General features: G+C 38.7%; 3 protein-coding genes across 4 annotated transcripts; 2 read left to right on the forward strand and 1 right to left on the reverse strand.

Moving 5' to 3' along the window:
- Positions 1 to 3,569, forward strand: irgq2 (immunity-related GTPase family, q2). Of its 2 annotated transcripts, XR_014771410.1 has the most exons (3): positions 1 to 190; positions 1,045 to 2,677; positions 3,492 to 3,569. XR_014771410.1 is itself a non-coding variant. In XM_084727017.1 (2 exons), exon 2 carries the CDS (start codon positions 1,047 to 1,049, stop codon positions 2,184 to 2,186), a length of 1,140 nt encoding a protein of 379 aa, XP_084583143.1. In that variant the 5' UTR covers positions 1 to 190; positions 1,045 to 1,046; the 3' UTR covers positions 2,187 to 3,222. The 2 variants fall into 2 exon arrangements, 1 of the variants encoding a protein (XP_084583143.1); XM_084727017.1 differs by lacking the exon at positions 3,492 to 3,569 and having other exon boundaries at positions 1,045 to 3,222.
- Positions 3,518 to 17,146, forward strand: LOC146321739 (B-cell receptor CD22). Its single transcript, XM_084725859.1, has 16 exons — positions 3,518 to 3,566; positions 3,667 to 4,077; positions 4,921 to 5,202; positions 5,737 to 5,988; positions 6,179 to 6,439; positions 6,550 to 6,852; positions 8,308 to 8,577; positions 9,805 to 10,065; positions 12,016 to 12,285; positions 13,082 to 13,163; positions 13,262 to 13,325; positions 13,431 to 13,570; positions 13,806 to 13,863; positions 15,107 to 15,201; positions 15,289 to 15,358; positions 15,674 to 17,146. The coding sequence occupies exons 1-16, from the start codon at positions 3,518 to 3,520 to the stop codon at positions 15,929 to 15,931; spliced, it is 3,126 nt and encodes a 1,041-aa protein (XP_084581985.1). The 3' UTR covers positions 15,932 to 17,146.
- Positions 17,147 to 17,162: 16 nt separating this feature from the next.
- Positions 17,163 to 25,498, reverse strand: LOC146321740 (myelin-associated glycoprotein-like). The gene is made up of 10 exons (XM_084727018.1): positions 25,438 to 25,498; positions 24,170 to 24,538; positions 23,783 to 24,079; positions 22,560 to 22,817; positions 22,214 to 22,474; positions 20,358 to 20,624; positions 19,970 to 20,266; positions 19,779 to 19,869; positions 18,695 to 18,764; positions 17,163 to 18,172 (listed from the first exon to the last, which is right to left on the reverse strand). The coding sequence occupies exons 1-10, from the start codon at positions 25,481 to 25,483 to the stop codon at positions 17,855 to 17,857; spliced, it is 2,274 nt and encodes a 757-aa protein (XP_084583144.1). The 5' UTR covers positions 25,484 to 25,498; the 3' UTR covers positions 17,163 to 17,854.
- Between the last annotated feature and the right edge of the window lie 294 nt (positions 25,499 to 25,792).

The raw sequence follows: 25,792 nt of genomic DNA on the forward strand, positions 1-25,792 counted from the left end.
GTATGTGCTCAAAGTGATTTTGGATTAAGGCTGAGCTAACAGGATTAGAATGTCCTGCCAGCTAGACGGACACCTTAAATAGATCAGCCTGACGCTGCTGGTGCTTCAGAGCCGCAGAAGAATCTACATTCGACAGCTGAGAACAAACATTTCCACCACAGGGCTGCTTCTCCTCCACCTCTATCTGTAGGTGAGTGTGTGCAGCATTTTATTGATTTGAAACTTTGCATTGTTGATTGGTTTGCATTTCATTTTCAGATTTTTACTTGAGCCTGTGATATTTATTATTATTGTTGTGTTTTTAATTTAATTTAATGGACCATGTAAACATTCTGTTCAGGCGTAAACATGTATATTTCAGTCCTGAATTAGCAGGTTTCTTTTTTTATTGATAGTAAAGTAGATCAGTTTTAATGCTACTAAATTGCAAACAGTGTCCAGCAAGTTACCCAGAAAGTGTAATGAGTCACTTTTTACTTAATACTCCTTTAAAAAGTAATAGTATTACTTTACTTATTACTTGGTAGCTAATGTAATTACTTACTTTAGTCATTATATTACTATAATACTTTCTTTCTACCTTCTTATCAGCCTTGTGGTGCTCCAAAGATGACCTACTGAAACCATGAACTGTAACACTCAGAAAGCTTTTGTTGTTAGTCTACCACTCTGAGAGTCCTTCAGATTAAATTCACTCACAACAGATTCTCTCTCAAGAATCAAGAAAGTAATTACTAGCCGTACTTCCACTTGCTTGCCCCTCATCCTCCATCCCTTATTTGGATTTTTGGCAACCAGCTAACATGACCTGCCCCTACCCACCACACAAACATGTCATCAAACAGTAACTAAGTAATTCAGTGATTTGGATAATCCCTCACAGTACTTATTACTGGGTAAAGTAATAATTTTACAATAATAAATTGCTGAATAATGCGTCACTACCCAACACTGACTGCAGCTATCCTAAAATATAAATGTGATCTTTCTTGTCAGCTCTATTTTAAAGGGATTTAAATCATTGCATTCTTTGTCTTTTCACAGGGATGGCTGACGTTTTCAGAAGCCTAAACCTCCTTGAGACTCTCAAAGAGTCCATGGAGAACAACAAGCTGTCAGATGTCAAGGATGCAGTGGAAGATCTCCTGATCAGCAGGATCAACTTGGCTGTGGTTGGGGACCGTGGGGATGAAAAAGCCACCTTCATGAACTCCCTGCGTGGCCTCGGTCCTGGGGACGACGGAGCGGCTCCATCTCCATCCCCTGCTGCCCCAGAGGAAGTGGCAGGCTACCCTAACCCTAAACACCCTGACTTTCGCCTGTGGGATCTGCCACCTGTGCCATCCACCTCTCCGTTTGAACCCGAGGGATACATGGATAGATTTAAGTTCCTCCGCTACAACGCCGTCTTCATGACATTCACACAGACACCCCATCCCAACAGTGTGGAGGTGTTCCTGGAGGCCCGCTCTCTGCAGCAACAAACTGTCTACTTTGTTCTCTTAGCTTTAGCAAAAGACACAGAAAAAAGTATTGAAGAAAAGAAGAAAGCCAGTCTGGAAGTGCTTACATCACAAGGCATGGCAAAGCCTAATGTCTACGTGGTGAGACCCCCCACCCTGGAGAAGTGCGACTTCCCTGGCCTGTTGGAGGACATGGGAAGAGACCTTCCAGAGATCCGAGCACACGCACTTCTCTTGGCTCTACCAACGCTTACCTCCACCCTGGTCACTCAGAAAAAGGAGGCGTTCAAAGCACTAGTATGGGCAGCTGCCTCGCTGTCTGGTGGTGTGTCGGCTATTCCTGTTCCCCTTGTGGCCTCCATGGTGGACTCAAGTGTAGCAGTGCGGATTCTAACCAAAGCACAGTTATCTCTATGTCTGGACAATGAATCGGTGGAGAGGCTGGCCCGACAGCGAGGCATGGAACCGTCCACACTTAAAGGGCTGCGGACCTGTGTACTGTCGGTGGAGGTCACCAAGGGAGAAGTGAAAAAGCGGCTGGCGGCGGCAGAAAAGGACTTGGCCACGGTTTCGTCAAAGCTGGTGGAGATGGCGATGCCTCGACATGCCCGTTCTGCCAGCCGCTCTTTCACTGCGATGCTGCAAGCCTTAAACGGTGCCATTGATGAAATGGCAGCTGATGCTGACAAAATAGTGGGTGCTGCTCACGGAGAGGGGAAGTGAAGTCGAACGTTCTGCTGTTTCCTGTTTATCTGTGGTTCTTCTTTACTTTTATGGGTTTTTTTTATGTAAGAAACACACTATTTATGCAATACTTAATAAATGTTTTGTTACCATATGAGTCTGAAGTACTAAAAGACACTGTAAATACTTCGTAAGCATACATTCTGCAAATGGATGTCAAGTTTTATAAGCTGCTCTGTGCCTGTTTAAGACTTTGCTAACCCTGAACAGGGGCTTCCACTAGAAACAAAAGCATCAGATAGAGGAAGTGAGATGCAATTCAACTACATACATGCTGAAGCAGGCAAGTTGAAGGAAAAAAAACGAAATCACCCTCATCAGTTCGATGATAAAAGATTGTGCTCTCTGGTTTGCATGGTTGGGCATGCAAATTCTTTACGATTTAGGGTCAACCGTGAAAACTTCCTTTTTTAAAATCTTATTCTTGTTTTAGGAGAGATGGACGGACTATAGTTAGCAGATCCTCTGAGGTAAGAACAAACTTATTTTAGTATCTTTCAGTTTAAAATGTTTCTTCTGTTTGGGAGCGTGTTTGGCTGAAAAATTCATCTCTGTCTGTAAAGGTTTATCTCACTCATCATAAGAGTACCATGTTTGTGTATTTGATTTTTACTGGTTTGGATTCAACTTTCTCTAGGAAAAGCTAACTTTGATGTATCCATAAATACACAGTGGCATTTGTAAGTGATGTATCTACTGTATATGAAGCTTACAAAAACACTACTAATATTTGATAATAAAACATTTACATTTTTTAGGGATAAATGACTAAATCTGTAAAATAAAATCACTGTACTATTAACACTCTTAATTATATTTTGTGTAGTGTATCATGGGTCTACTTGCATGTTTGGTGAAGCAGACCAAAGTGATTTAAACAGTTTCAGTCATATTTTACGTGTTAACGAAAAAGAAACTGAACTTGTAACCTGAAGCCTGAAAATATAATGAATGCTTTGGGCTCTACTATATCAAGACACAATAATTACAACCACACTGGGATTTCCACTTAACATTTAGCCTCAGTATTCTGTCTTAAAGCCATTCTTTCTAAATCTGTTTGACTAAAACTAAGTAACAAATTCTGCAGGCTGTGTGAGAAAAAATAGCATATTTCTCTAACCGCTATCAAAAAAAGAAAAAAAAAGGGGAAGAAGGAAAACTTGAGACTAACTGATTTGCATTGAAAACATAACTAAAAACCTACCTGGTGACCACGCCAATTTACAATAAATACATTTTATATTTTAATGTACACACATTTTTTGTTGTTTTTTGTTTCAGATCTCTAGCTTTAGTGCTACACAAAGATGAATGCTCAGACACTCGGCTGGTTCACATTTCTGGCCCTCATAAAAAGTAGGAAGTTAATTTTTTATTGTAAGTTAACTTTTTACAATATTCATATTAAAGTCACAAACATTGTCTGACTTTTCCACTTGTGTTTTCACCACCACAGATTTTTGTCATAGCCAACTACCAGTCTTCAAACTACCAGACAGTAACCTGACAGCTACAGAGGGGTCTTGCGCCGAAATCAAGTGCAGAGTTAATCTTGAGGTTGATGATACTGGTGCACTCTGGTTTTGGATGAAGAATGCAATTTGGGTTGATGATAAAAGAGATTTTAGTGCCACTATCATTTATAGTACGAATAGCTCATCACGTCCTGTCAGTCCAGACTTTGCAGGGAGAGTGACGTATATCGGGTCACCACCTTCAAATTGGAGACAACATTCATCCTCACAAAGGCTCTGCAATATTTTGATCTGCAACCTGAGCAAACATGACAGTGGAAACTATTCTCTCAGATTTGTAGGAAAAAACAAAAAAGAGGTAACTAAACCACCGTCAGTCCTGACAGTTCAAGGTAAGTACAAAGATCGTAATACTGAAAGGTATTTTCTGAAAATACAAAGCAGTTGAATGAACTATGCAAAATATTGAGACATGAGCTGGTCTGGAGCCAAATTAAATTATCAAATTGGTTAAGATTCATTAATTCGAAAATTATTATCATGATTGTTATTTTAGATTTTAAGAAAAAAATCTATAATTAAGAGAATAAATTTGTTGAGAAAAATTAATACTTTTAAGGGAATAAAATCTTTGATGATAGAATATGACATAACAGACACATTTGTGATTTCATAAACACTCAATAAAGTCATGTTTTGAGTCAGTAGTTTAGCAGAGGAGAGAAGGAAAGCTGTGTGACTTGTCTGTCCCCACTCTGATTCCTATTTTCAAATATTTAAAAAATAAAACCATAACAATGTTTTATTATAATGTCATTGTTTTCATGTACTATGAAAATTATTAAATTATGTAGAAACTGTATTTTCCTTATCCCTTCCACCTTTCAGTCATTCTGTGGAAAGGAAAAGAAACTATCTAGTGTGTCTCCAACTTTAACTTGACCCGTCAAACTGTAGTTCTTTGGCTCTATGAATTTTAACTCAACCAAAAAGATCAATTATGACTCCAGACCAGTTCTGCTAAGGCTCAATTATGCAATGTTTACCAGACTGTCGAGATATAAGATTCAATTGGTATTCACTTTACTTTCACATATCTAACTAAAGCAGATAGTTTAAAGCAGAAAAAGTACAAATTCTTATCGGTTAGAAATATGTATTTATAGTAATATTGTAACTGGCTGTTTTATGTTCACCGTAACATTTCTGACGTTGTCTCATTTTCGTATTTTCAGATAATCCATGCCCAATCACTTTTGAGACACCACCTGCTGTAAAGGAGAATGGCAAGATAACAATCACATGCTCCACTTTGGAATCATGTCCTTCAGACCTACAAATTCTGACACAGCTGCCTGGAACAAGGCTCTCACGGTCTTCACCAACAGTCAAACAAAAGAAAAGCACCACAGTCAGTTTTACAGCCAGGCCGCAGGATGATGGGAGCGAGTTTTCGTGCCAAACACAAAAGAACACAGACCCATATTTGATTCAGAATATCAGCATAACTGTTGAATGTAAGTTCATGAAGGGGGAGTTTATTCATGACATGTCTGCTGTTTCAGTGGTCGTATTTACTACTGATGTAAAGAAACAATACATGATCTGAATGTAAAGGTTTGCATAGACAACAAAAATTACAAAAAACAAGCCCTGAATCCTCTCAAAAATAGTCAAAAGCATCAAAAGTTAAAAAATACTAGTGGTCGACTCAGTTTCAACATTGTTTTGAGCCATTTTAAACCCATGAGATGCTGATTTTTATACATTTATTTCGACATATCAATATTAACATCAGAGTTGATGTGCTTCATCACAGTACGATAATATAATTTAGTTTGCAGCTTAATAACAAGTTCAAGTGTGCAGTACCTCTTTAAAGCGGAAGTTCACACCAGAGTCAAAAATACATATTTCCCCTTGGCCTGTAGTGCTAGTTATTTATCAACATTTTTTTTTTGTCTTATGCATATTCGACTTCCTCAAACAATCCAGCTGTGCTTGCTGTGTGCAGAGATTTCTCCTTACTCATATGGAATTTGTTGACACAGATGCTCCAAAAGACATACAGGTGGAAAACCCCCCCACACATATCAAGGAAGGAGACGATGTGACTTTAACTTGCTCGGCCAAAGGACGTCCTGTCCCCACCTTTACCTGGTTAAAAAATGAAGAAGTACAGGCCTCAGAGGCAAAATGGATGATCCAATCAATCAAAGAGTCACAGAGTGGAGAATATTGGTGTGAAGCTCGAAACGATCATGGGAATATGAAATCACATCCAGTCAGTATTGATGTTACATGTGAGTACTTCCTGTTTTTACTTTAATTTCATTTGGTGTGTTTGTGATTCTCAGTAGTTTAAGCTATTGCTACAAGAGCCTATTTGATTAAAAAAAAACTTTTGAATTACGATTTTTAATTTGATTTAGCACTCTGAGTGTGTTATCAGTGTGAGTCAGCCTAAAGAAATGTTTAAATCATCTGTTTCAGATGTACCTGAAGTTGAGATAATTATGACCCCACCGACGTCTACAGTTAAACAAGGAGATAAAATAACTTTGACATGTAATGTGACAAGAAGCAACCCAAAACCTGGTTCCTACGTTTGGTTGAAAAATGGGGGAGACGTTTATTGGGAGCAGACATATGTTCTTGAAGGAGTCGAGCCTAAGGACAAAGGCTCCTACACATGCAGAGCCACTAACGCTGTGGGTCCTGGAAATTCAGAGCCACTTACGATCACTGTTGAATGTAAGTTTCACAGCTTCTTATACTACAGAGAGTTGGAGAAGAAAAAAGCAAATAAATCCACAGACTGTATCACCATAGTAAACATAATAAAATGTATTTCTTCATTCCAGATGGCCCAAGATACACAAATATTTCCTCTGAAAATGGTCTTGAAGTGAGGGCTGATCACCCCCTTACACTCAGGTGTGACACTGATGCCAATCCTACCCCGACGGAATACTCCTGGTACCGTTACAACAACGAGAAACAGATTGACTCATCACAGTGGACGTCCAAGACAACAAATGGAACAAATAGAAACTACCTATATTTGGACCGTGTACAAAGGACAGATGAAGCATGTTACAGGTGCAACGCAACCAACACCATCAATACAGGGCAGAATAGTGAGTCGGTGTGCATAAAAGTACTCTGTAAGTAACTTTGTTATGCTGAAAATGTTCTGTGATCCCTAAACCTTAAGTTACTTATTAGAAAAATCAGTGTGTACATCTAATTCTGAAAATTATAGATCATTATTGTTGTTACTATTGTTTCATATTCTGCTGGAGAGTTAGCAGTGTTGTTTGTTTGCAAGGAACATTGTTCAAGCTTTCAAAATTTTTTGCACACTGTGTAAAGTAATAACACACAGAAAAGCAACGTAAAATACCATGGCTGGTATTTGTTTCAGTATCGTTATTTGTTTCAGTTACGTGGGGTCAGCACCATAATATTGCACGAAAGAGAAAGAGACCAGATGGTTTCCAGTTGCTGCCTGCATTAAATTCAAATGAAACCGTAAATTTCATTTAGCAGAGGGGTTTCCCGCCCCACCCCCATCCCCTTCCACACCCCTCCTAAAATAACACTCGAGAGAGGCTTTCACATGATAAGAAATCTGGTTTTAGTTCACTGTGAGGTGTAGTGCAGAGAGGCAAACTACAGCGCTACAAACACTATGTCCTGTCTGCCTGTTGTACAAACAGCTAAGCTAACTTCAGCATTGGATTTAGTTCATGAACTACATGATTAACAAATCTCATAGCCTGACCTGACTGTTCACATTTGGCTATACGCTATGTTTACTAGTCAAACTAGGTCAAAGTTCTAAAGCTAGTAGCAGGTTAGCTTAGCATAAGACTGGAAACACCTAGCCTGGCCCTGTCCTGTGCAACAGTTAATAATTCCTCCTCCAAGTGCTTCTCCAGCTCATTATTGTGACTCAAAAGTGAGTCTCATTGTTGTGTCTCATTTGTTTAATCCATGCAAAAACCAAAGTGGAAACCAGACAGTTCACCACCTTACAGCCAGCAGCTGCCAGAAGTAAAGAAATAATCAAGCACATAACCAGATGCAGAAAAAAATGGCAAATGCATTTTTTACATTTAAGTTTCTATCTGGAAACTAACATAATATAAAAGACGTTCAGCTGCTGTTACACTCACTGTGGCCATGCTGATAATTTTCAGTCATGTTTTATATTTATGAGTTAAAAATTTGGATGATTTTGTCAGTACAGAAGTGAAGGAGAGGTATCGCCAAGCAACAGTAAACATTTTACTCCTTGTGGCTAACATTAGCAAGCTGCTGTTCTCACTGAAGAATAGCCAGCCTGTGTTGACCAAACAGTTTGTCATCCAGATTGTCGTGGTGTGAGGGTATTTGAGATTAGAGAGAAAAGAGTTTCTCCTGATGTGTTTGATGCAAAGAGGTTTCAAAATCAGTTACGCTTTTAAAACTCCTGTAGTGTGAGTCCACCTTTAGCACATTTCCTGAAATGTCTAGGCTCTCTGCTCATAGACTGCTGCTGTCATGTCATGCAAGATGTTTAAAAATTTCTGAATTCTTCTTAAAATTAAGCACACAGCTGCTCTCTCTCTCTACAGATGGTCCCACCAATCTCAAGCTGTCTATGGATGCCGAGGTCACTGAAGGTCAGCTCATCACCATCAGCTGCACTGTTGAGAGCTACCCAGAGTCACATCTAGAGCTGAAATTGTCTTCAGCAAGTCGACTCCTTCAACCCCTTAGTTATGGGCCCCCCAACACTCTCCAGTACAGATTTAATGTAACTTCAGCCCACACAGGCTCTTACACCTGCACCGCCAACAACAAACAAGCCACTGTCACAACGGAAAGGAAGTTGGTGGTGAAATGTGAGTGATTCATTTTTTCCCCCTATTCAAACAAATCGTATCAAAATTTTCCATGAAGCTGTCATTTAACCTCAGCATGAAAAGAAAAACAACTTTGATTTCAAATGTCAGAAGTAGACCTTTATTGTTTATTCTCTCCACTTGAAACAGTCATTTTGATTATGTGTCCAGGTTTTTAGTTGATTAGTGGATCTCATTGAATCATAATGTAGAAGTTAGTTTACACAGCTTAAATTCGTGGTAGAAAGTAACTAAATACATTTACTCAAGTATTGTACTGCATACTGTACTGCAGTTTTGCTTGAGGATTTCCATTTCCTGCCACTTTATATTTTATAAAGTTAGTAGCTACTTTGAGGATCTATATTTTACATATAAAACATACAAACTTGGAAAATATGACGCATTGTCATAGATAAACTATATCAAGTAGTTAAAAGTGTCCGTTAAACATTAAAATAAATGAATGTTTGTGACTGTTGTCATTTGTCTTAGTGCAAAGTTGACATTGTTTACTATGCCTTTGTCATGACAACTTCACATTAAAAAACTTATGGAAAGTATTTAGCTTTATGTGATAAACATTTGAGTCAAACATTATCATAAAGACTCCTTCATGTTCATGACATGGTTATAATTTTTAACAGAGTCATGTCATTCTTATGCACATCTCTTCAGATAAAGTGTTATCAAATACTGCTTACAAAATAATGCATGTAATATAATGCAACTTTTGATACTTAAAGTACATTTTCCTGCTAAGACTACTGTATTGTTTAAGGAAAATTGTGAATGCAGGACTTTTACTTGTAACTTAGTCCCTTTCCTGGAGTGTAGTATCGCTGTTTTTACTTAAATCTCAGTAAGTCTTCCACTGTTGAATAAAGTATTATTCAATTAAAAAGATCTGTTATAATAAAGTTTTAAATACTCAGTTAAGACAAAAACACCACTATGACCTCAAGAGTTACCACAATGTTTAATTTTACAGGTGTGCATTTTATTGTGTTTATATTGTTCACCATCTACATGAACAAAGACTTTGGTTTGATTTGAATTGCACCCCTCAGACTTAATGAAATTATTATTATTAAGAACAGCTGAGTGTAGTTTTCTATAATAACAGGTTATTAAATGTTTGGGATCATGATAGTGATGACACTGACATAACCAGACAATGTTTTGATCTGACTCGTTTCCTTTTTGCTTCATTTTTGTTAAATGCAGATCTTCCTAAAGATGTGAAAGTAGAAGCTGAGCCTGGTCTTATTGTTAATGAAAACTCGTCACTGACGCTGCGGTGCAGTTTCCACTCCCACCCAAAAGTGACCTCTGTCACCTGGGTGAAGAAGACGGATGGAAAGAGTGAAAACTTAAACACGATCGAACGGAAGGCTGTCAGTCCCTCTGACAGTGGATTTTACAGCTGTTCAGCCACTAATGACATCGGGACGGGATTCTCAGAGCAAGCTGAAGTTAAAGTCAAGTGTGAGTAGACCGATGCACTCATGATGGTTAACTGACAAACCAGGAGGAAATACAAAACACTATGGTAAACATTTTAATTATGAGGCTAAACTCATGATATACAGGAGTACTTCTGATTAGATTTAATCTATATATCCTCCAGGCCAGATAAGAAAAAGACATAATGCAACCATATTGATTCAGCTGCAGATACAATATACACCACACTATTATGGGCTAAACATCTATCTACTGTGTAGCATGCTTTCTGTTAAGAAAGAGGACTGAATTATATATTATTCTGTTTTTTGCCTTTACCCTGAAAAAGACAATACTCCCCCTAAGCTGTGTGACAATGCATCACAAAATACAAACTACAATAAAACCACTGATTGAGACGTATATACCAAATGCACTGAATAGGTGACCAAAGAATGCTCCTAAAATCCAAATAATATTGGCATTTCCCGCATTTCTTAAATGGAAATAAGCCCTATTTTGGAAGATCCAAATGGAATATGCTGTTTACACGACATGTATCAAATTCTGAATAATGTCATAAATAATCGTGGAAAATTAGTGTGTGTGTAAACGCAGCAAGTGATTTATATTAAAGGTGTCCTGTGGAATTTTCTTGTTTCACCAAAAGCAGAGTTTATGTACAATAAGGACTCATAAATATGTTGAATCATTTTTGGAATAATGTAAATCCTGCACTGTTCAGATCCTTGTTGTTTTTTGTACCTTACTGCTACCAACTGTCAATAATTTAAGTAACTTTGAACCTGACAGCAATGTGCGTTGTGTCACAGCGCACTTCATTGCTCCATTACCCTAGAGCCGTAGATGTCAGAAACTCTGCAGGGTACCTTTAAATGTGATGTAAACAAGAACTGAATCACATTTCTGCCCATCAGGGCAGGAATTTCATGGCGGCCATGCTGTGACCCCTCTGTTTGGCTTTGTGCCCCTCAAAACAATTATATGCCCTGCCTGCTGTTTTCTCATCTGTTTCTTTCTTGTTAATACAGTTCTTAAACACAAGAGTCTTTCCTTGAGACTCTGATTGGGCAACATCAAATAAAACACTGTGCAAATAGCCAGTTGTGGGTTAGATTTCAAGCCTGGTGTGAGCCGCTGGAAAACTGGGTGATTTAAGAGTGATGCAAACTCACATCGAGATGAAGTGCTCAGGACGAGTGAATATGGACAGAAGTGTCAAACTTTTTTTGACCATGAAGCCTGATGTTACTATGGTTTACACTGCAAACTGGAGTCTGTTAACTGTGACAAACAGCTAGATCCACGTTACATACGCCAGTCTCCTCTATGAAATGCTGTATTTTCATTTCATTATTTTGAAAAACTTTCTAATTTTTTAGATTGTAACTCATTATGTATTGTGTACTATTTAGTATGACATCATGATATAGACTGACCTCTGACAGTCTTCCAGTGTCCCATTACAACCCAATGAGGAAAACGAATCAATAAAAATAAAATCAGCCTAAAGTTAAAGTTAAAGTTAAATGAGTTCCATGGGGTTAAAATCACTGTTTTATTTTATGGCCTTGCTGCTGTGGCATTAGGGCACTGTGTCCTCAAAAAACTGACAACCCTAAAGGCCAAGTGGCCTTTCCCCTAAAATGATTAAATTCCAGGGATGTTGCCTGTAATTCCTCCAAAATAAATTTAACAGTCACAACCATAGGGCTCTATTTTGTAATTGCAGAAAAAAATATAAAGCTACTAGGTTATGTGTATAGCTAAAGCCACTGTTTGTATAAATTTCATGTGATTATAGCATCTTTCATGAGTTCTTGTTAAAGTTAAAGGATGTGGATAGTTGCTGGTATGGGATGCCAAATGAAAAATGTTCAAATTAAACATGGAGTGGCTTAAACCACTACCATCTTTGAACACTAAGATAATTTTGTCCCGCTTCCCTTTCTCTTAAATTTCCCTGCCTAGATCGTCCAAAACACACGAAGATCACGAGAGCAGAAGAGCAGCCGCAGTCCAACGGGAGGAGCTCGGTGATGCTGAGCTGCAGCAGTCTCAGCTATCCTCCAGTCACCGAATATTCATGGTACAAGAAGACAGAGGCAAAGAGTAGGGATGAAAAAGTCTCTTCCCGTCAGAACTACACAGTATTTTCAGACGAACCGGGAATCTACTACTGCATCGCAAAAAATGAAATGGGTCATAGACCGTCTGATCCAGTCCCGCTGTTTCTTGACCGTGAGTGGATTTAAGGCCATGTGGCTGTATGTTTACTGGATATCAGTACCTCCAGGAAGCTGTGATGTTGCAGCAATTAACTCAAATTCAACAAATCCCTGGGAATTCTGCACAACCTCGTAATTTTGTACAATCACTGCAAATTTTCCTGCAAATATTGCGGCTTCCTGTGGGTTACACCAATTGTATCAGTCCCCCCTGTTAACATCATACATGTACATCTCAAGGAATTGACTCGTTGTTATATTATGTTATATTATATTATTTATTGTATTTTTTATTTTATCATGGGCACTGAAAACAACACAAGGTTTGTTATTGCTATTGAGATTTTTCTGTGCTCTGTGCATTTTTATATGTCATAATTTTGTGTTCGCTCGTTTGACTGAGCTTGACCTCCAAAAATTTTAAGTCACAGCAGAATACAGTTTTTTTCTCCCAGATATTCCCAAATTCCCTTCGGTTTATTAATGTGTTCTACAAAAACAAGAAACAAGGCATTTACCATCCCATGTGTCATCCCATTATCCTCACGTATACAGTCCAGTGAGAGACTTTTTAAATGTGTATGGCTATATTTTTTGTATGTAGTCAACTTCAATTGTTTTAGAAGGTTAATTTACTTTACTTAAATAATGAATCATGAAAGTAAGTGTTTTTCATGTGTGATTTTTTTTGTGAAGAGGATGAATTTAGGAATCTTAGAGTCTGAGAAAACGGGTACAATGGAGGTACAATTTCTTTTTGAGGACTTAAGTGTGTCTATACGCTGATGCTCTGTCTCTTCTAACCACAGGATCCTTAAGGATGACCCTGAGGATCTTCTTCATTTGTCTAATTAGCCTGCTCATTGTTGGCTTACTTATCTTTGTCTATAGGTAAAGTATGAAAACTAAATGTTTTTGGTCAAAAATTAATACATTTCATAGATTTATTTGGCATTTATACCCAATGTTGTGTCCCTTTATGTTTTCAGACACAAGAGGAAAAAATCAACTCAACAAGGGACTGCAAACACATCACCCTGTTTTGGTTTTCTGGTGATGACCCATTTGTGCAACATTTTCTGCTTCTTTGTTAAATAAATCTGGACAAATTTACATTTCTGTGTGTGTGTGTGTTTGTGTGTGTGTGAACAAATCCAGGGTTGGTGGATCTGTGCCAGGAGGAAGACTTTGAGGACCCAGCCAGTAATGGCAGAGCCTTTCAGGAGCAGAGATGACCTCTTGCCAGACCAGCTGAGCCATCCAAATGGCCAACGACGCCAGCCTCGTCCAGACAGCACGTAAGACAACAGCTCCGCACAACACACACACACACACACACACACACTGTCCTCATAGAGGACAAGGCACACTCTGTAGGACAAAGAGCTGGATGCTGCTGCTCATTCTGGAGTCAAAGCATTCATTTAAGATTCTTCAGACACGAGTGACACAATGAGAGTCTGCCCTGTCATTTATTATGGTCACTCACTGAGTATGCATGTTTTTATTCTCATCGCCATTGTTGTTCCACAGGCCTGCATCCAACATCAACTCTGTTTACTGCACTGTGAACCTGCCTGCTGGAGAACAGGTGAGTCAAGCAATTCAAAGCATGTTGCACGACAATTTCATTAAAACAACAGTAAATGAAAGCTACTATATTTGGGAGAGTTAACTACAGACATTACAGCAAGAAGTAGAACTTATGAGTACATAGCAAAAAGATCTTTGAGCAATTAATAAAAATTTTAGGTTATGTTTTAGTGAGCAAAGGCCTGCTGTATCTCAGAAAGGTTGCAGAGATATTTTTTTAAAGAGTAAGATAAGAAGTTTTATTTAATCAGAAACTCTTGTTTTATTGCTCTTGCCAAACCCACCAGACTCCATTTACAAAAATGTAATTTTATCGTTCTCATCTTCATTCAAAGTCGACAGAAACAAGTGGAACTCACAAAAAATGTCTTGGCTTGTGTTTCCACTGGTCCAACAATCACCAACTGTGGTTTGGTTGAAATAAAGCCTTAATTCACTGTGTTGAATATGAACATATTGGGAGAGGAGTGAAGGGGAGATCAGAGAAGCAGCAGGAAGAGACAGCGAGCACAGACAGAATATTTTCACACCTAATTTGGTGAATTAAGGGTTTATTTCAACCTTTGGTGATCATTGGAGAAGTAGAAAGATGAGCCAATATGTTTTTGGTGAGTTAAAGACAAGCACATTTAGTGGACTTACTTTGATGGAGCACAGTAGTTTAACTTCTGACAGCTACAACACTCGCCTTAAATACTGGACTAATATCAAAACTTGGTCTCCTCCTTAGTCACTTAGACACAAGAGTCTGGGATAATAGGGGTTAAAAAATACCAAAGTTACCCTTTAATCTCTAAAAAAAAAATAAAAAATAAAAATAGTATAAAGCCTCAAACGGTGGTATTTTGAGTGCCCAAGAAATAGGAGTCTAAAACAAGACAACAGCTGTGCATAAGATGAAAAAATCTCAATGTCATCTTTCTGGACTTCAGAGGCTCCATACAATTTCAGTTAAACACATTCAAAATGTATTAGTACTTGTGAAACTACTATGCAAACACGTACTGCATTGGTCTCATTCTTCTAAAATCAGTATTTGTCTAGCTCTCCGTTTGACAGCCGGACGTGTCCTTCAATGATCGAGCTGTAGCTCTGTCCAAACTGTTAGTCAGAACACCAATCATTCAGTATTGAGTAGCAGTGAATTACTGAATGAATCACAGCTTCCATCTTAAGGCATGAATGAACTGATTCAGTTGCTTCTGTACATTCACTGATGTTTCCTGTCTGCATCTGCTCAGGGACCTTCTGCACAAAAGAAAATCAGACAGCAACGTGGACACACTGAGGACGAGTCCCTCAACTACGCTTCCGTGCAATTTAAAAATAAGAAACAGTGAGTGTATTTATGCTTCTCACATAAAACCAGAACAAGAAATGTATTGTTACATGCCAACATTTCTGATGATATTTGCTCTCCTAGGAAGAAACATACAAACGCAGAAGAAAATATTGTGTATGCTATGGTGACCAAGAAAAAACAACAAAAAAAGGTCAGAAACCAATAAATCACATTCTTTTCATGCATCACTTTCATTTTCTTACATTGTTGATGCTGTTTAATGGCTTAATCATATTAATGATTGATCTATTTGTGCTTGTGATTACACTAATGCTGCTTCTTTAAAATCTAGAAAAGCAGAAGTATGTCCTGTACTGCAGCAAACAAGATGTTTCCTGTTTAGAAACTCATTCCCTGAAACAAACAAAATTATTTCATCAAAGAAAGTGTTGTCGTTAAGTCCTCAAAAGAATGAAATGCGTGTTAATATGAATTTGAGTTAATTATGTCTCTGTTATCAACCTAGAATGAGGAAGAAAAGCTGCCGGACTATGAGAATGTCAGTGCAGCACACGCCGCCAAACCACCAAACTCATCGGACTCTGACTCAGAAACAAGCGAAGATGATGAAGTCGAGGTCAATTATTCGCAGGTGAGCTTCAAGGCAAAGTCTGGACATCAGAAAGCCCGCACACGCGTCAGCAGAGACTCCAGCAGCGAGACCAGCAGCGACTCCAGCACCTCCGATGAAGAAGAGACTCAGTACTCTGTGGTCAAAACCTGAACCAAGAGATTTGTCTTCCTCCTTACAGGTACGCCCACCTTGTGCCTGACCCACATGAAATCATGTTCATATCCAATCAATTTTAATCAGTTTTGTTTATTAAAAGGGCTTTATCATTTTACTGTGTTGTTTTTACATTGGATTATTATTTTTATACTGCATAATTTTTCATTAGTGTGCAGTAAGCACCAAACAAATGGCACTGAAAATATAAATAAGAGTCGATTTAAACCTTTTGTGTATATATTTGTAAAAAATTAATATTACTGAAATGTTTGTGAACATCCTCCCAGCACAAGATGACATAGCTGAAATGTTGTAATGCTGTGCAGCAGTTGCTTTAGTTTATTCTGAAATACATGTTGAAACAATGCGCTAAAGTCATAATACTCCATTTTATAACACACTTTGACATCAGCTCTTCTACATCTTCTGACTCAAAGGAACAATGTGTAAGACAGTGGTTCCCAAACTGGGTGGCACAGAGCCACTGCAGAGGTGGTGTGGATGATCAGGGCAGAAATACAGAGTGAAACAAAGTTAAATGAATATATTTTATGTAGCTGGCCTTTATTTCACTAAAATTCAGCTTGGATCCTTATTTTATTAGTTGTTTCTCCAATTATTGTCAAATTACTGTCATTGTAAAGTGGTATTACAAGACAGACCAGGCCAGAGCTAACACGTTAGCATGCTCACTTCAGTAGGTAACTCTGCAACACAATACACACATATCTTTGACGTAACATTGTAACTGTCACTTCTTCACATTCTGTTGATAATTTTAGTTCATATTTTTAATGTTTTAAATTGAAATGTTGGCAATATTTCACACATTGCATCTTTAAGTCCTGGAAGAATGCATGTTCTCGGTTTGTATAAGCACAAATATATGTATGTATTTTAACAAAATAAATACAAAATTATCAATAAAAAAGTGTTTGACATGACACTGTGTGCTTGCTTCTTTCGCTCTGCACAAAGGTTTTAAAAAATAAATGAACAGAACTGTAAGATAAAAGTTAGCATTGAAATATTAAATAGAAACAATCACACAGAAGCATGAAAGTCATGAGTTTAAAGGGAAGATTTACTGTAGTACTGGAGGTTAAACGTTCATCCCGAGTTCTGCCAGGCATTTTTCATTAAAGAGACACAAGAAAGATTGATAGAAAAGAGTTACAGTAGCCGTTTTTTCATCAGTGTATTTTCATGTGCTCTAAGCTAAAAGATAAAGTTGATGGAAACAGTCAAATTTGAAAAAAACCATAACTACAGAAATGTTTCTCTGCTTGCTTGAGGTGGTTTTTGCCTTATTTGAAAAAGAATTAAAGCACTTAAGCGCAGATGGGAACACTTTCCGAATAAGTTCTGAACATTGGACTCACATGACTGATCGACTGTTTCCACTCCGACAGTCTCCTTATTGCTCCTTTTAGCTCAATAATACGTCCATGTTGGCTCCACACAGATCTGATGTAACCTTCCTCACATTAATAGATGAAACAAACAGAAATGTCACATTTCTATTGTGTCTTCTACATGTTTTTTTTTAACTTGGGATTTGACTGGTGCCCTTGTAATCATGTTGTCTTCTGGAATGTTATGATGGTTTTCAGACTGTAGATTTAGCGCCACCTAGTGCTTATCTTGATGAACCAACTCCTAATAATTGAAAATGGTTGCGGTTGGAGACAAAACAAAATCTATGATACATTTAGATGGAAACACGGCTAGTGACAAAAGTTGAGAGTTAAACTTGTAGCCACAAATGTGTGGCATTACTTTCTTTAAATAAGGTTGCCTGCAGTGCAGCTGTTGCCTCCGCTGCTGCAGATTTTACGAGGTTGCTCTGCTCGGCTGGGCTCCACCGACTGCGGAAAACTGCAGCGGGACATCATAAAGTCCTATACCTGTTTAAAGTTAAGCAATAACCTTTTCACTGACCTGTCCTATGAGACCATCAGTGTCTTTGTCTTGTCCCAGATGAGTATCAGCGACTGTCTCTTCTTCGTTTGCGTGTCCTCCGTTGCCTCCTTTGGCTTGCAGACGGATCTCCGCATATTCCGCCGTCTTGGAGGCCAGGCCTCTAATGTCCCCCTCTCCGAGCTTACCACCTGAGTTGTCCTGGAGTTTAGCAAAGTCCACATTGGCGTAGTGGAGAGGCTCCTCCTTAACTTTTCCTTCCTGCTTCATACCGACTCTGTTGTCATAAATCACATCCACTTGTGAAGAGTTGGTCTACAGAAAAACAAGAGAACAACTTACTTCAGTAATGGAGAAGATAGGCTCATATTAGGCCCAATTAGTTTAACATTCTGGGAAATATGCTTGTTTGCTGTTTAATTAACATTTAACTTGTTATCTTGTAAACAATATGCAATACTTGACTCTTCAAATATCCACCTCTCAAGCTTTGAACTGAGCAAGTGTTTCACATTCAAATGATAGATTTGAGTGGTGTACAGTATCATGTCATTTTGTACATATTTTCTGCTACTGTTTTGATAATACTGTTTCATGTCATTGTCATTCTTTTATTTTTTGTCTATGCTTCTTGCTTTTTATATTTAGTTATATTTTTTCTTGTACTAAGTTTGTATACTAAATATACCAAAGCAAATTCCTAGGCTAAATTCACCTAGACCTGTTTCTGTACTAGACACAGAAAGGGTTCAGTGTTGACTGACTGCGGGTTTAACGTTTAACTGGTACTTTAAATGTGATGCTTTCTACATTTGCTTAACAATGATAAAAACTCACCTCATTAGTGACTAAAATGTCCGAAGTGTCCACTCGTCCTTTGTCAGGTGAAAGGCTGCCTTTTCTCTTTCTACAACCAACACAAACAGTCATTATTATATGTGTATATGTGTAATTTCCTCTTTTCATTAAAGTCTCTCAGATCATGGTCATTTCACTCCTCTAACAACAATCTGTTTTTCAGTCAAGCAAAAATGTCACACATTTGCTGGTTCCAAGTGGGAACCAACTGTGAAATCAACCACTGATTTGTAGAGTGCGGAGTTACAGCCGTCTGGTCACTATCTTTCTCATATTACAATGAAACAGAACACTAAAACATGTTTCTTAAAACATTTTAGGCAAGAACAAGGCAGTACCAGAATTTTGTATTTGATCAGCACTGTCTAGGCTTACGATTTAATTTGAGTTTCTTGAGCTCTGTGTTGCACTAAACACACTCACTGATAATGACTTGTCAATCACATGGTAACCCCGCTCAAAACCACCTGCTTTATCATCTATTTTATTCTTAATGGGACAAAATTTTACAAAAAAATCATGTTGTATTGAGGAAGACTTGGAACAAGCAAGAACAAGATTTACACTTACCAGGAAACTGTGTCCTGAGGTCATAAATCAAGTGAGAAGTAGGGCCATTTTGACATAAGGAGTACAAATAAAGACTTCTTTTTGTAACTACTGGAGTTGCACCACTGCTGGCCATTACAGAGAAGAAAGGTTCAAGGTTCCTCTCCATTGGCTTCACTTTTCCAACATGGAAGTTCTGTCCACTATTTAATGTACAGTCTGTGACTGGTTCCAGCCTCTTAAATGTGAGGATTTTCTGCTTCTATTTGTCATTTATGATAATAAATTAAGATTTTTGGGGTTTTGGACTGTTGATCAGACAAAAGAAGGAATTTGAAGACACCACCTCTGGCTCTGGGAAATTGTGATGAGCCTTTCTCACATTTTTTTTTTACATTTTATAGACTAAAAGCATTAATTGATTTCTTAGTTGCAGCCCTAAAATGTGTTTGTCATTTTCAAACTAAAATGAATATGGAGTGTTAGAATATGTTTTATCAGCTGTGTTTCTCACCTGCAGAAGATTAGCAGCAGCGGGACACAGACCAGCAGCATCCCCAGTGCTCCCACTGCAGAGCCGATCAAAAGAGACACAGCGTGGAGGCCTGAAAAGTCCCCCAAAATCATAAAAGTCAGTAAAAACAGAAAGGGGCAGATCATGTAAACGAAAAAAGCCAAATATCAACGTAGCATCCTGCAGGTTACCTAGCTGGGTTTCACTGGAGGTCACATTGAACGTAAAACTATCAGAGCCTAGTGAGTTGATGCTGACGCAAACTAAAGAGGGCATGTCTTCGTTTGGGCGGTACAAGGTGATGACGCTCCTCATGCTCACACCCCCCAGGGGAACCTCCCTGATCGGGATGTCCGCAGAGTGATTGACAGGCTCTCCGGCCAATTCCCAGACCAGGGAGGGTGTGGGGTTCCCCTGGCTGTCGCAGGAACATCGGACCTGGGATAAAATCTTGACGCAGCGAGAAGAAGGCAGGATCTCTGGAGCAACTGAGACAGAGAAAGTAATTAAGTATCTGTACATGCATGATCAAACTTCAAGAAAAATTAAATGCTTTTTTTAAAGACAAATAAATCTCACATGTGACATCAAGACTGAGAAGTTCTGAGTTTTCAGCTCCATGGACATTCAGAGCTTCACAGTAATACTGATCCTCTGACAGTTTGGTCACATTGAAGGTGAAGTCTTGCTCAGAGGCCACAGCCTCCTTCTCTCCTCCAGCCTCTCTGAACCAGGTGAAGTTCAGCGCTGCTGGATTGGCGACGCTTGTGCAGGTCAGAGTTACGGAGCTGCCGTCCACCACTGGGCCAGAGGGCTCAACTGAAGCTGAGGTGTTCTTTGGGGGATCTGAAAAAGAAGACAGCGTTTGTGGTAGTCCTGCATCCAAGGATATTTTCATATTTGTTGATAGTGCTTTGAGCAGCTTTTCATCTAGTTCCATTATATTGGAGAGAAGGCAGTCATCGCCACACCTGATATCTCCAAAACTTTGCAACTCACACCAAATCAATCTAGATGGATACAAAACATTATGGGACAGAAGAAAAATATGTACCTTTGTTTTTGGGGTGAACTGTCCCTTTAAAAATAACACTGTACACTGTTTATAATATAAAAAAAACAAGATATGGTGACAAAAATCTCAGATCTCTTGTGCCAACCACAGCGCTGGACTGTTCAGTTTTGAAGAGAACATGAAGTTTTCTAAACGGCCGTTTCACAGGTTGGAATGAACTTAGAATCTCAACTTTTAAGTCAACACAGACATGAAGTTCTACAGTTTCATGACAACTGTGCAAACGGTTTCTGCAGATTTTTGCTTCACTACATGTTTGGACTCATGTCCCTACTGCGCAATAAAATACAAGGCAGTATTTTGTCCATCCTTTCGTTATGTGGAATTATAATTTATGTAAACTGAGCCAACCTATTCACTAGAGGTGAATGATTAACTGAAATTTAATAATGAGGAGCAAAAAGTAAAAAGTAAAATCCAGGGATCTATATCTCCATGGTCTATATCAACTTTATTTCATTTTTAAAGGACCAGTGTGTGAGTTCAGTGTTTGATTTGTCTGTTCCAGACTACCGGAGAAAGTCATTCTGTAGGAAGTGGACCTGCACCCTCTGCAGATATAAACTGTTACTTATTAATTACTGCATTTCTTGAGGTTTATTTATCCAAATCAAGCAAGCAAGAAAAAAAAGTGTACAGGATTTATGTTTCCTGCATGCCCGTCCTGCCCAGGAGCATGCTGAGCCTTCTCTGCCGTCCCACATGTAATGTCAAGTGTCCACAGCGTTAACAGAAACATAAACAAAAATACTAATAATGGAAACACAAACAAAAATACTGATTGCACAAAAAAACTAAATAAGCTACCAAAGAAAATAATACTAATTAATAATTATACTTAACAAATCAAACATTTAGAATAATCAAAAATAATGCTTATGTATTAGGAAAAAGACACTAAAGTAAAATGCTAACAGCAAACAATTAGCTCATATACTAATGGAAATATACTTATGAATATCATATTCAGTTTCTGCCAGATTCTACCAATAAATCCCATGAATCTTACACACTGGACCAATTTTCTGTGGTTGGAAATGACGTCTTAACAAGGACAGAAACCAAACAAAACATCTATACATAAATTAACACACTGGCACACATGTGGACGCACAACAGAGCTCAGTCATGATGGACCACTGACATAGAAAGGATTTTGAGGTTGTCACGCAATGCGACAATGTGTTACTGTCCGCGGTCCAGACACTGTGACTGAGACTTGGCTTCACATCATGTTTGGGTGACCACAGCTGGATATACAGTGGAGCCATATTCAGCGTATGAACGCACTGGAAACATACAGTTTTGTTGTTTGTCATCAGTGTAAATCAGTGTCTTCACGGCGTAAAAAGAAACTTACACTGAACGTCCAGCTGAATCGTTGCTGAAATGTCCTCTCCCAGCTCATTTTTTGCTGCACAGTGGTAGTTCCCGCTGTGGCTCGGGTCGACGCTGGTTAAAACCAGGGTGGATCCAGGCTCCTCATCCTCCTCATCGTCTTTGTACCAGGTGTAGTTGGTGACAGGTGGGTTGGCTCGGCTAACACAGAGCAGACTAACAGAGCTGCCCTCCAGGATTGGACCATCGTCTTTGATGACTACAGTGGTGTCTTTGGGAGAATCTGAAAAAAAAAAACACAAGAATGAGTTCAGTCCATGTCGCCAGCTGATATTTTGACATCTGTGTATTTGTTCAGTCTGACTCACAGTGTACATCTACTTCAGTGATGGATGAGTTCTGGGCTCCATATTTGTTAGTGGCTTTGCAGAAAAATTGTCTGTCGACCTCTGACACTGTAGTCGAAAGCCTCTTCTTAGAGCCCACTGCTGTCACCTGATCTCCATCCACTTTGTACCAGCTGTAGCCATCCACAGCTGGATTTGCATTACTGTTGCAGGTCAAAGTAACCAAGCTGCCTTCCTTTACTGGACCAGAGTAGCTGACTGATGTGTTATTTGGAGGATCTGGAAGAGAGTTTTGAAAATGTAAATATGTGAAATGATTACCACTGTTCAGTAAGACTATCCTCATAAATAAATAACCTATACATGTTTTATAATTAGGTTGTAAACACTTTATAAATAATTAATAAGCTGTTACAACACCTTAGCTAAAAAGGGCAACAGTGACCTGTTGCTTGCCAAATAGTGAGACCTCCGTTTGGCATTAATATTTGTACTGTTATTTGTCAAGTTCAAACTGTGAAATAGTTTGTAGTATTAGTAGTAAAATAGCCATATAAATCCTAAAGACTTCAATCTAAGCTGTCTATAAAATTATTTCCTCTGGAGAATTTCCTCTATCCTATCAAGTTTATAACTACAGTTTTTACTTTTGCTGCTTAAATATTAACAATATTTACTGCACACATGGAAACTATTAAAATAACATGAAATGAAAGCAGCCTCTAATCATTAAATCATCTTTTAAATGATGATGAGCAGCGCAAGCTTTTCTGTTTTCTTAAAAAAAAAAAAAATACAGCCAGAAGGAAGTGCGACTGACACACACCTAAAACACACCTGTGATTAATTAGTAGACTAAATACAACCTATTTCTGCCATGCATCTTACTTTGTGCCAATTATGCACCATTAAAAGACTAAAGTGGAGTTGGACAAGCCTTAAATGCACTTGGCCCCTGCACTTTAGACCATGTGCTATAGATTGTCTCTATAGGGTCCATAAAGTCTGCAGTTGGAAAGTTTTTTTTAATACATTTTGACTAAAATTCTATGCAGAAATCCCCAGAGTGATGATGCTCAAACTATTCATTGGAGAAGTTAGCAAGTCATACTGAAAGAGGATGACAAAAACCCCACAATGTATTTTTTCCACAGCATATCATAACAGTATTTAAAATGAGATGATATGTTGTGATCTGAAACAACACAACAACAAGATAAAACAAATGCCAGAAACATACTCACAAAGAACACGGATGGTCAAACTCTTTTCATACAGAAGATCACTGCTGCCTGCTTGTCGGTTGTAGAGGACGCTGCAGGAGAACTTCTGTCCATTGTGGAGGTAAGAAGCGGTGAAGTTCATAACGGAGGTCATGAAGTTGGTTTCTACGCTCTCCTCGATGTCACCTACACTGGGTGTCCATGTCATAAGTGGAGGAAGGACAGGACAGGCAGCTACAGCTGAGCAGTTCAACCTCACTGGAGTTCCTTCTTCTACCTCCAGCCTGGGTGGAGTTATGGTGGGTTTGGGCAGTGAATCTGAGGAGAAGAAACAGTGAGAAAGTGGAAAGAAAGATATCCAAAAGGTGTGGGTTTATGTGTATAAGAGTAATAGGATGTAACACAAACCTTGAGCTGTGATGATGACACTTGTTTGAAAGTTGAACTTGAGATCGTTGTCACACTGCAGTCTGAAGTAATAGTTGTCGTAATGGTTGGACGGCAGGTTGTTGAAGATGGTGGTGCAGTCCTTCTCACGCAGGATCCCTGTCAGGTTTCCCTGCAGGATGTTCAAGCTCGCACTCGCTCCCGTCAGGCTGGAGTCAAACACCTGCGTTCGACTCCAGCTGCCTCGTTTCCAAATGGCTTTGCACGAATCATCCAGATGTTGATCCCAACCCGCGGGCAGGCTGAAGGTGCAGGGGATGATCACACAGGATCCACTCAGTCCCTCGACTGTCTGAGGCATGAAGGCTGCCCAGTGTTGGCATAAGATACCTGAGATGAAACAATACCAACACTATCAGTGTCAGCTGAGGTTAAAAGTATGCTATGTATGTAGGGTTCTCAAAAAAAAAACCCAACACATATAGATATAATCCCTCCAAATCATCACTTATGACCCTCTGGAAGTAACATTGCATTTTCTGATTCTTTGCTCTGCTCTCTGTCTGTGAGAGCTGCAGAGATACACACATGTACACAGGCAGAGCAGGCTGAGGATCACTTCAGTTGTATTCACAAAAAATCTAGAGATGCACCGATTTCAATTTTCTTGGCCGATTCCGATTTCTGATTTTTTTTTTTTTTTTTTTTAAGTCTGACCTTCAAATGCTCTCTGGAAAAACTGGCGCCATTCTATATCCAGTATCATTTAGATCCACCAAAATTGAATTTAAAATTAAGAAAGGCAACAAATCAGCTCTGGTACAAAAAACATTAGCGGGTCAGCTGGAGTCTGGTCAGGACCAGTCACGCTGAAAACCGGCCGGTTCTGGTCTCTGGCCGGTCAACCGGTGCATCCCTAAAAAAATCCAGTGAAGTGGTAGTGTGGGTGTGTTTATTTATGTTTCAAAAACATAACTGCTGTAAAACAATCAGAAAATAACATTTTATGTCTCTGATTCACTGTTTTGAATGATACATTTAAAAACTGCATGTTCCGCCTTTTACACCAAAATAAGTAATCTAACAAGTAGTCGGTGTCACAGATTGCAACAAAACACCTCAAAAATGCTAAACTATCATTATTGAAAGGAAAAATAAACCATCTAACATAACAAGAGGCACTCACAAAAAGTAAAGGTTGAGACAAAAAGCAACTTTTGCAGTATTTGTTAGTAATTATAAACATTTGCAAGACACCCAAAAAAACATTCAAATGTAATGTAGCCTACCTTGAAGTAGACAGCATAGGAGGAAAACCTTTACAGCACCTGTCATGCTTTTCTGTCAGGTTGATGATCCTACAGAGAGGTTCTGGACACACAGACAGACACACACATACACACACACACACACACACACACACACACACACACACACACACACACACACACACACACAAACCTATTGATACTTACTTCTTGGTTAACCATTATGAATAGTATAAAGGAAGGAGAATAAACCCTGTTTTTAGGGGGGAAATTACATTGACTTGATCTGAGACACAAAGTAAAGGATTGTCATAACGATTCCTTCCTGTGACTTTTAACTTTTCTTGCTGAAAGTAATTCCCAGTGTTGTTTTGTA

The sequence above is a fragment of the Lutjanus erythropterus genome, chromosome 9 (genome assembly GCF_056507025.1).
Source record: "Lutjanus erythropterus isolate fLutEry1 chromosome 9, fLutEry1.hap2, whole genome shotgun sequence".
Classification (NCBI taxonomy): Eukaryota; Metazoa; Chordata; class Actinopteri; order Lutjaniformes; family Lutjanidae; genus Lutjanus; species Lutjanus erythropterus.

Coding starts and splice junctions, on each gene's coding strand:
- irgq2 (XM_084727017.1), top strand. CDS start 1,047: ATGGCTGACGTTTTCAGAAGCCTAAACCTCCTTGAGACTCTCAAAGAG.
- LOC146321740 (XM_084727018.1), bottom strand. CDS start 25,483: ATGACAGGTGCTGTAAAGGTTTTCCTCCTATGCTGTCTACTTCAAG. Junction 20,267..20,357: donor TCTCAGTCTTGATGTCACAT/GTGAGATTTATT, acceptor TCTCTGTCTCAG/TTGCTCCAGAGATCCTGCCT. Junction 18,765..19,778: donor CTGCTGCTAATCTTCTGCAG/GTGAGAAACACA, acceptor TGTTGGTTGTAG/AAAGAGAAAAGGCAGCCTTT.
- LOC146321739 (XM_084725859.1), top strand. CDS start 3,518: ATGAATGCTCAGACACTCGGCTGGTTCACATTTCTGGCCCTCATAAAA. Junction 10,066..12,015: donor AGCTGAAGTTAAAGTCAAGT/GTGAGTAGACCG, acceptor TTCCCTGCCTAG/ATCGTCCAAAACACACGAAG. Junction 15,359..15,673: donor AGAAAAAACAACAAAAAAAG/GTCAGAAACCAA, acceptor TTATCAACCTAG/AATGAGGAAGAAAAGCTGCC.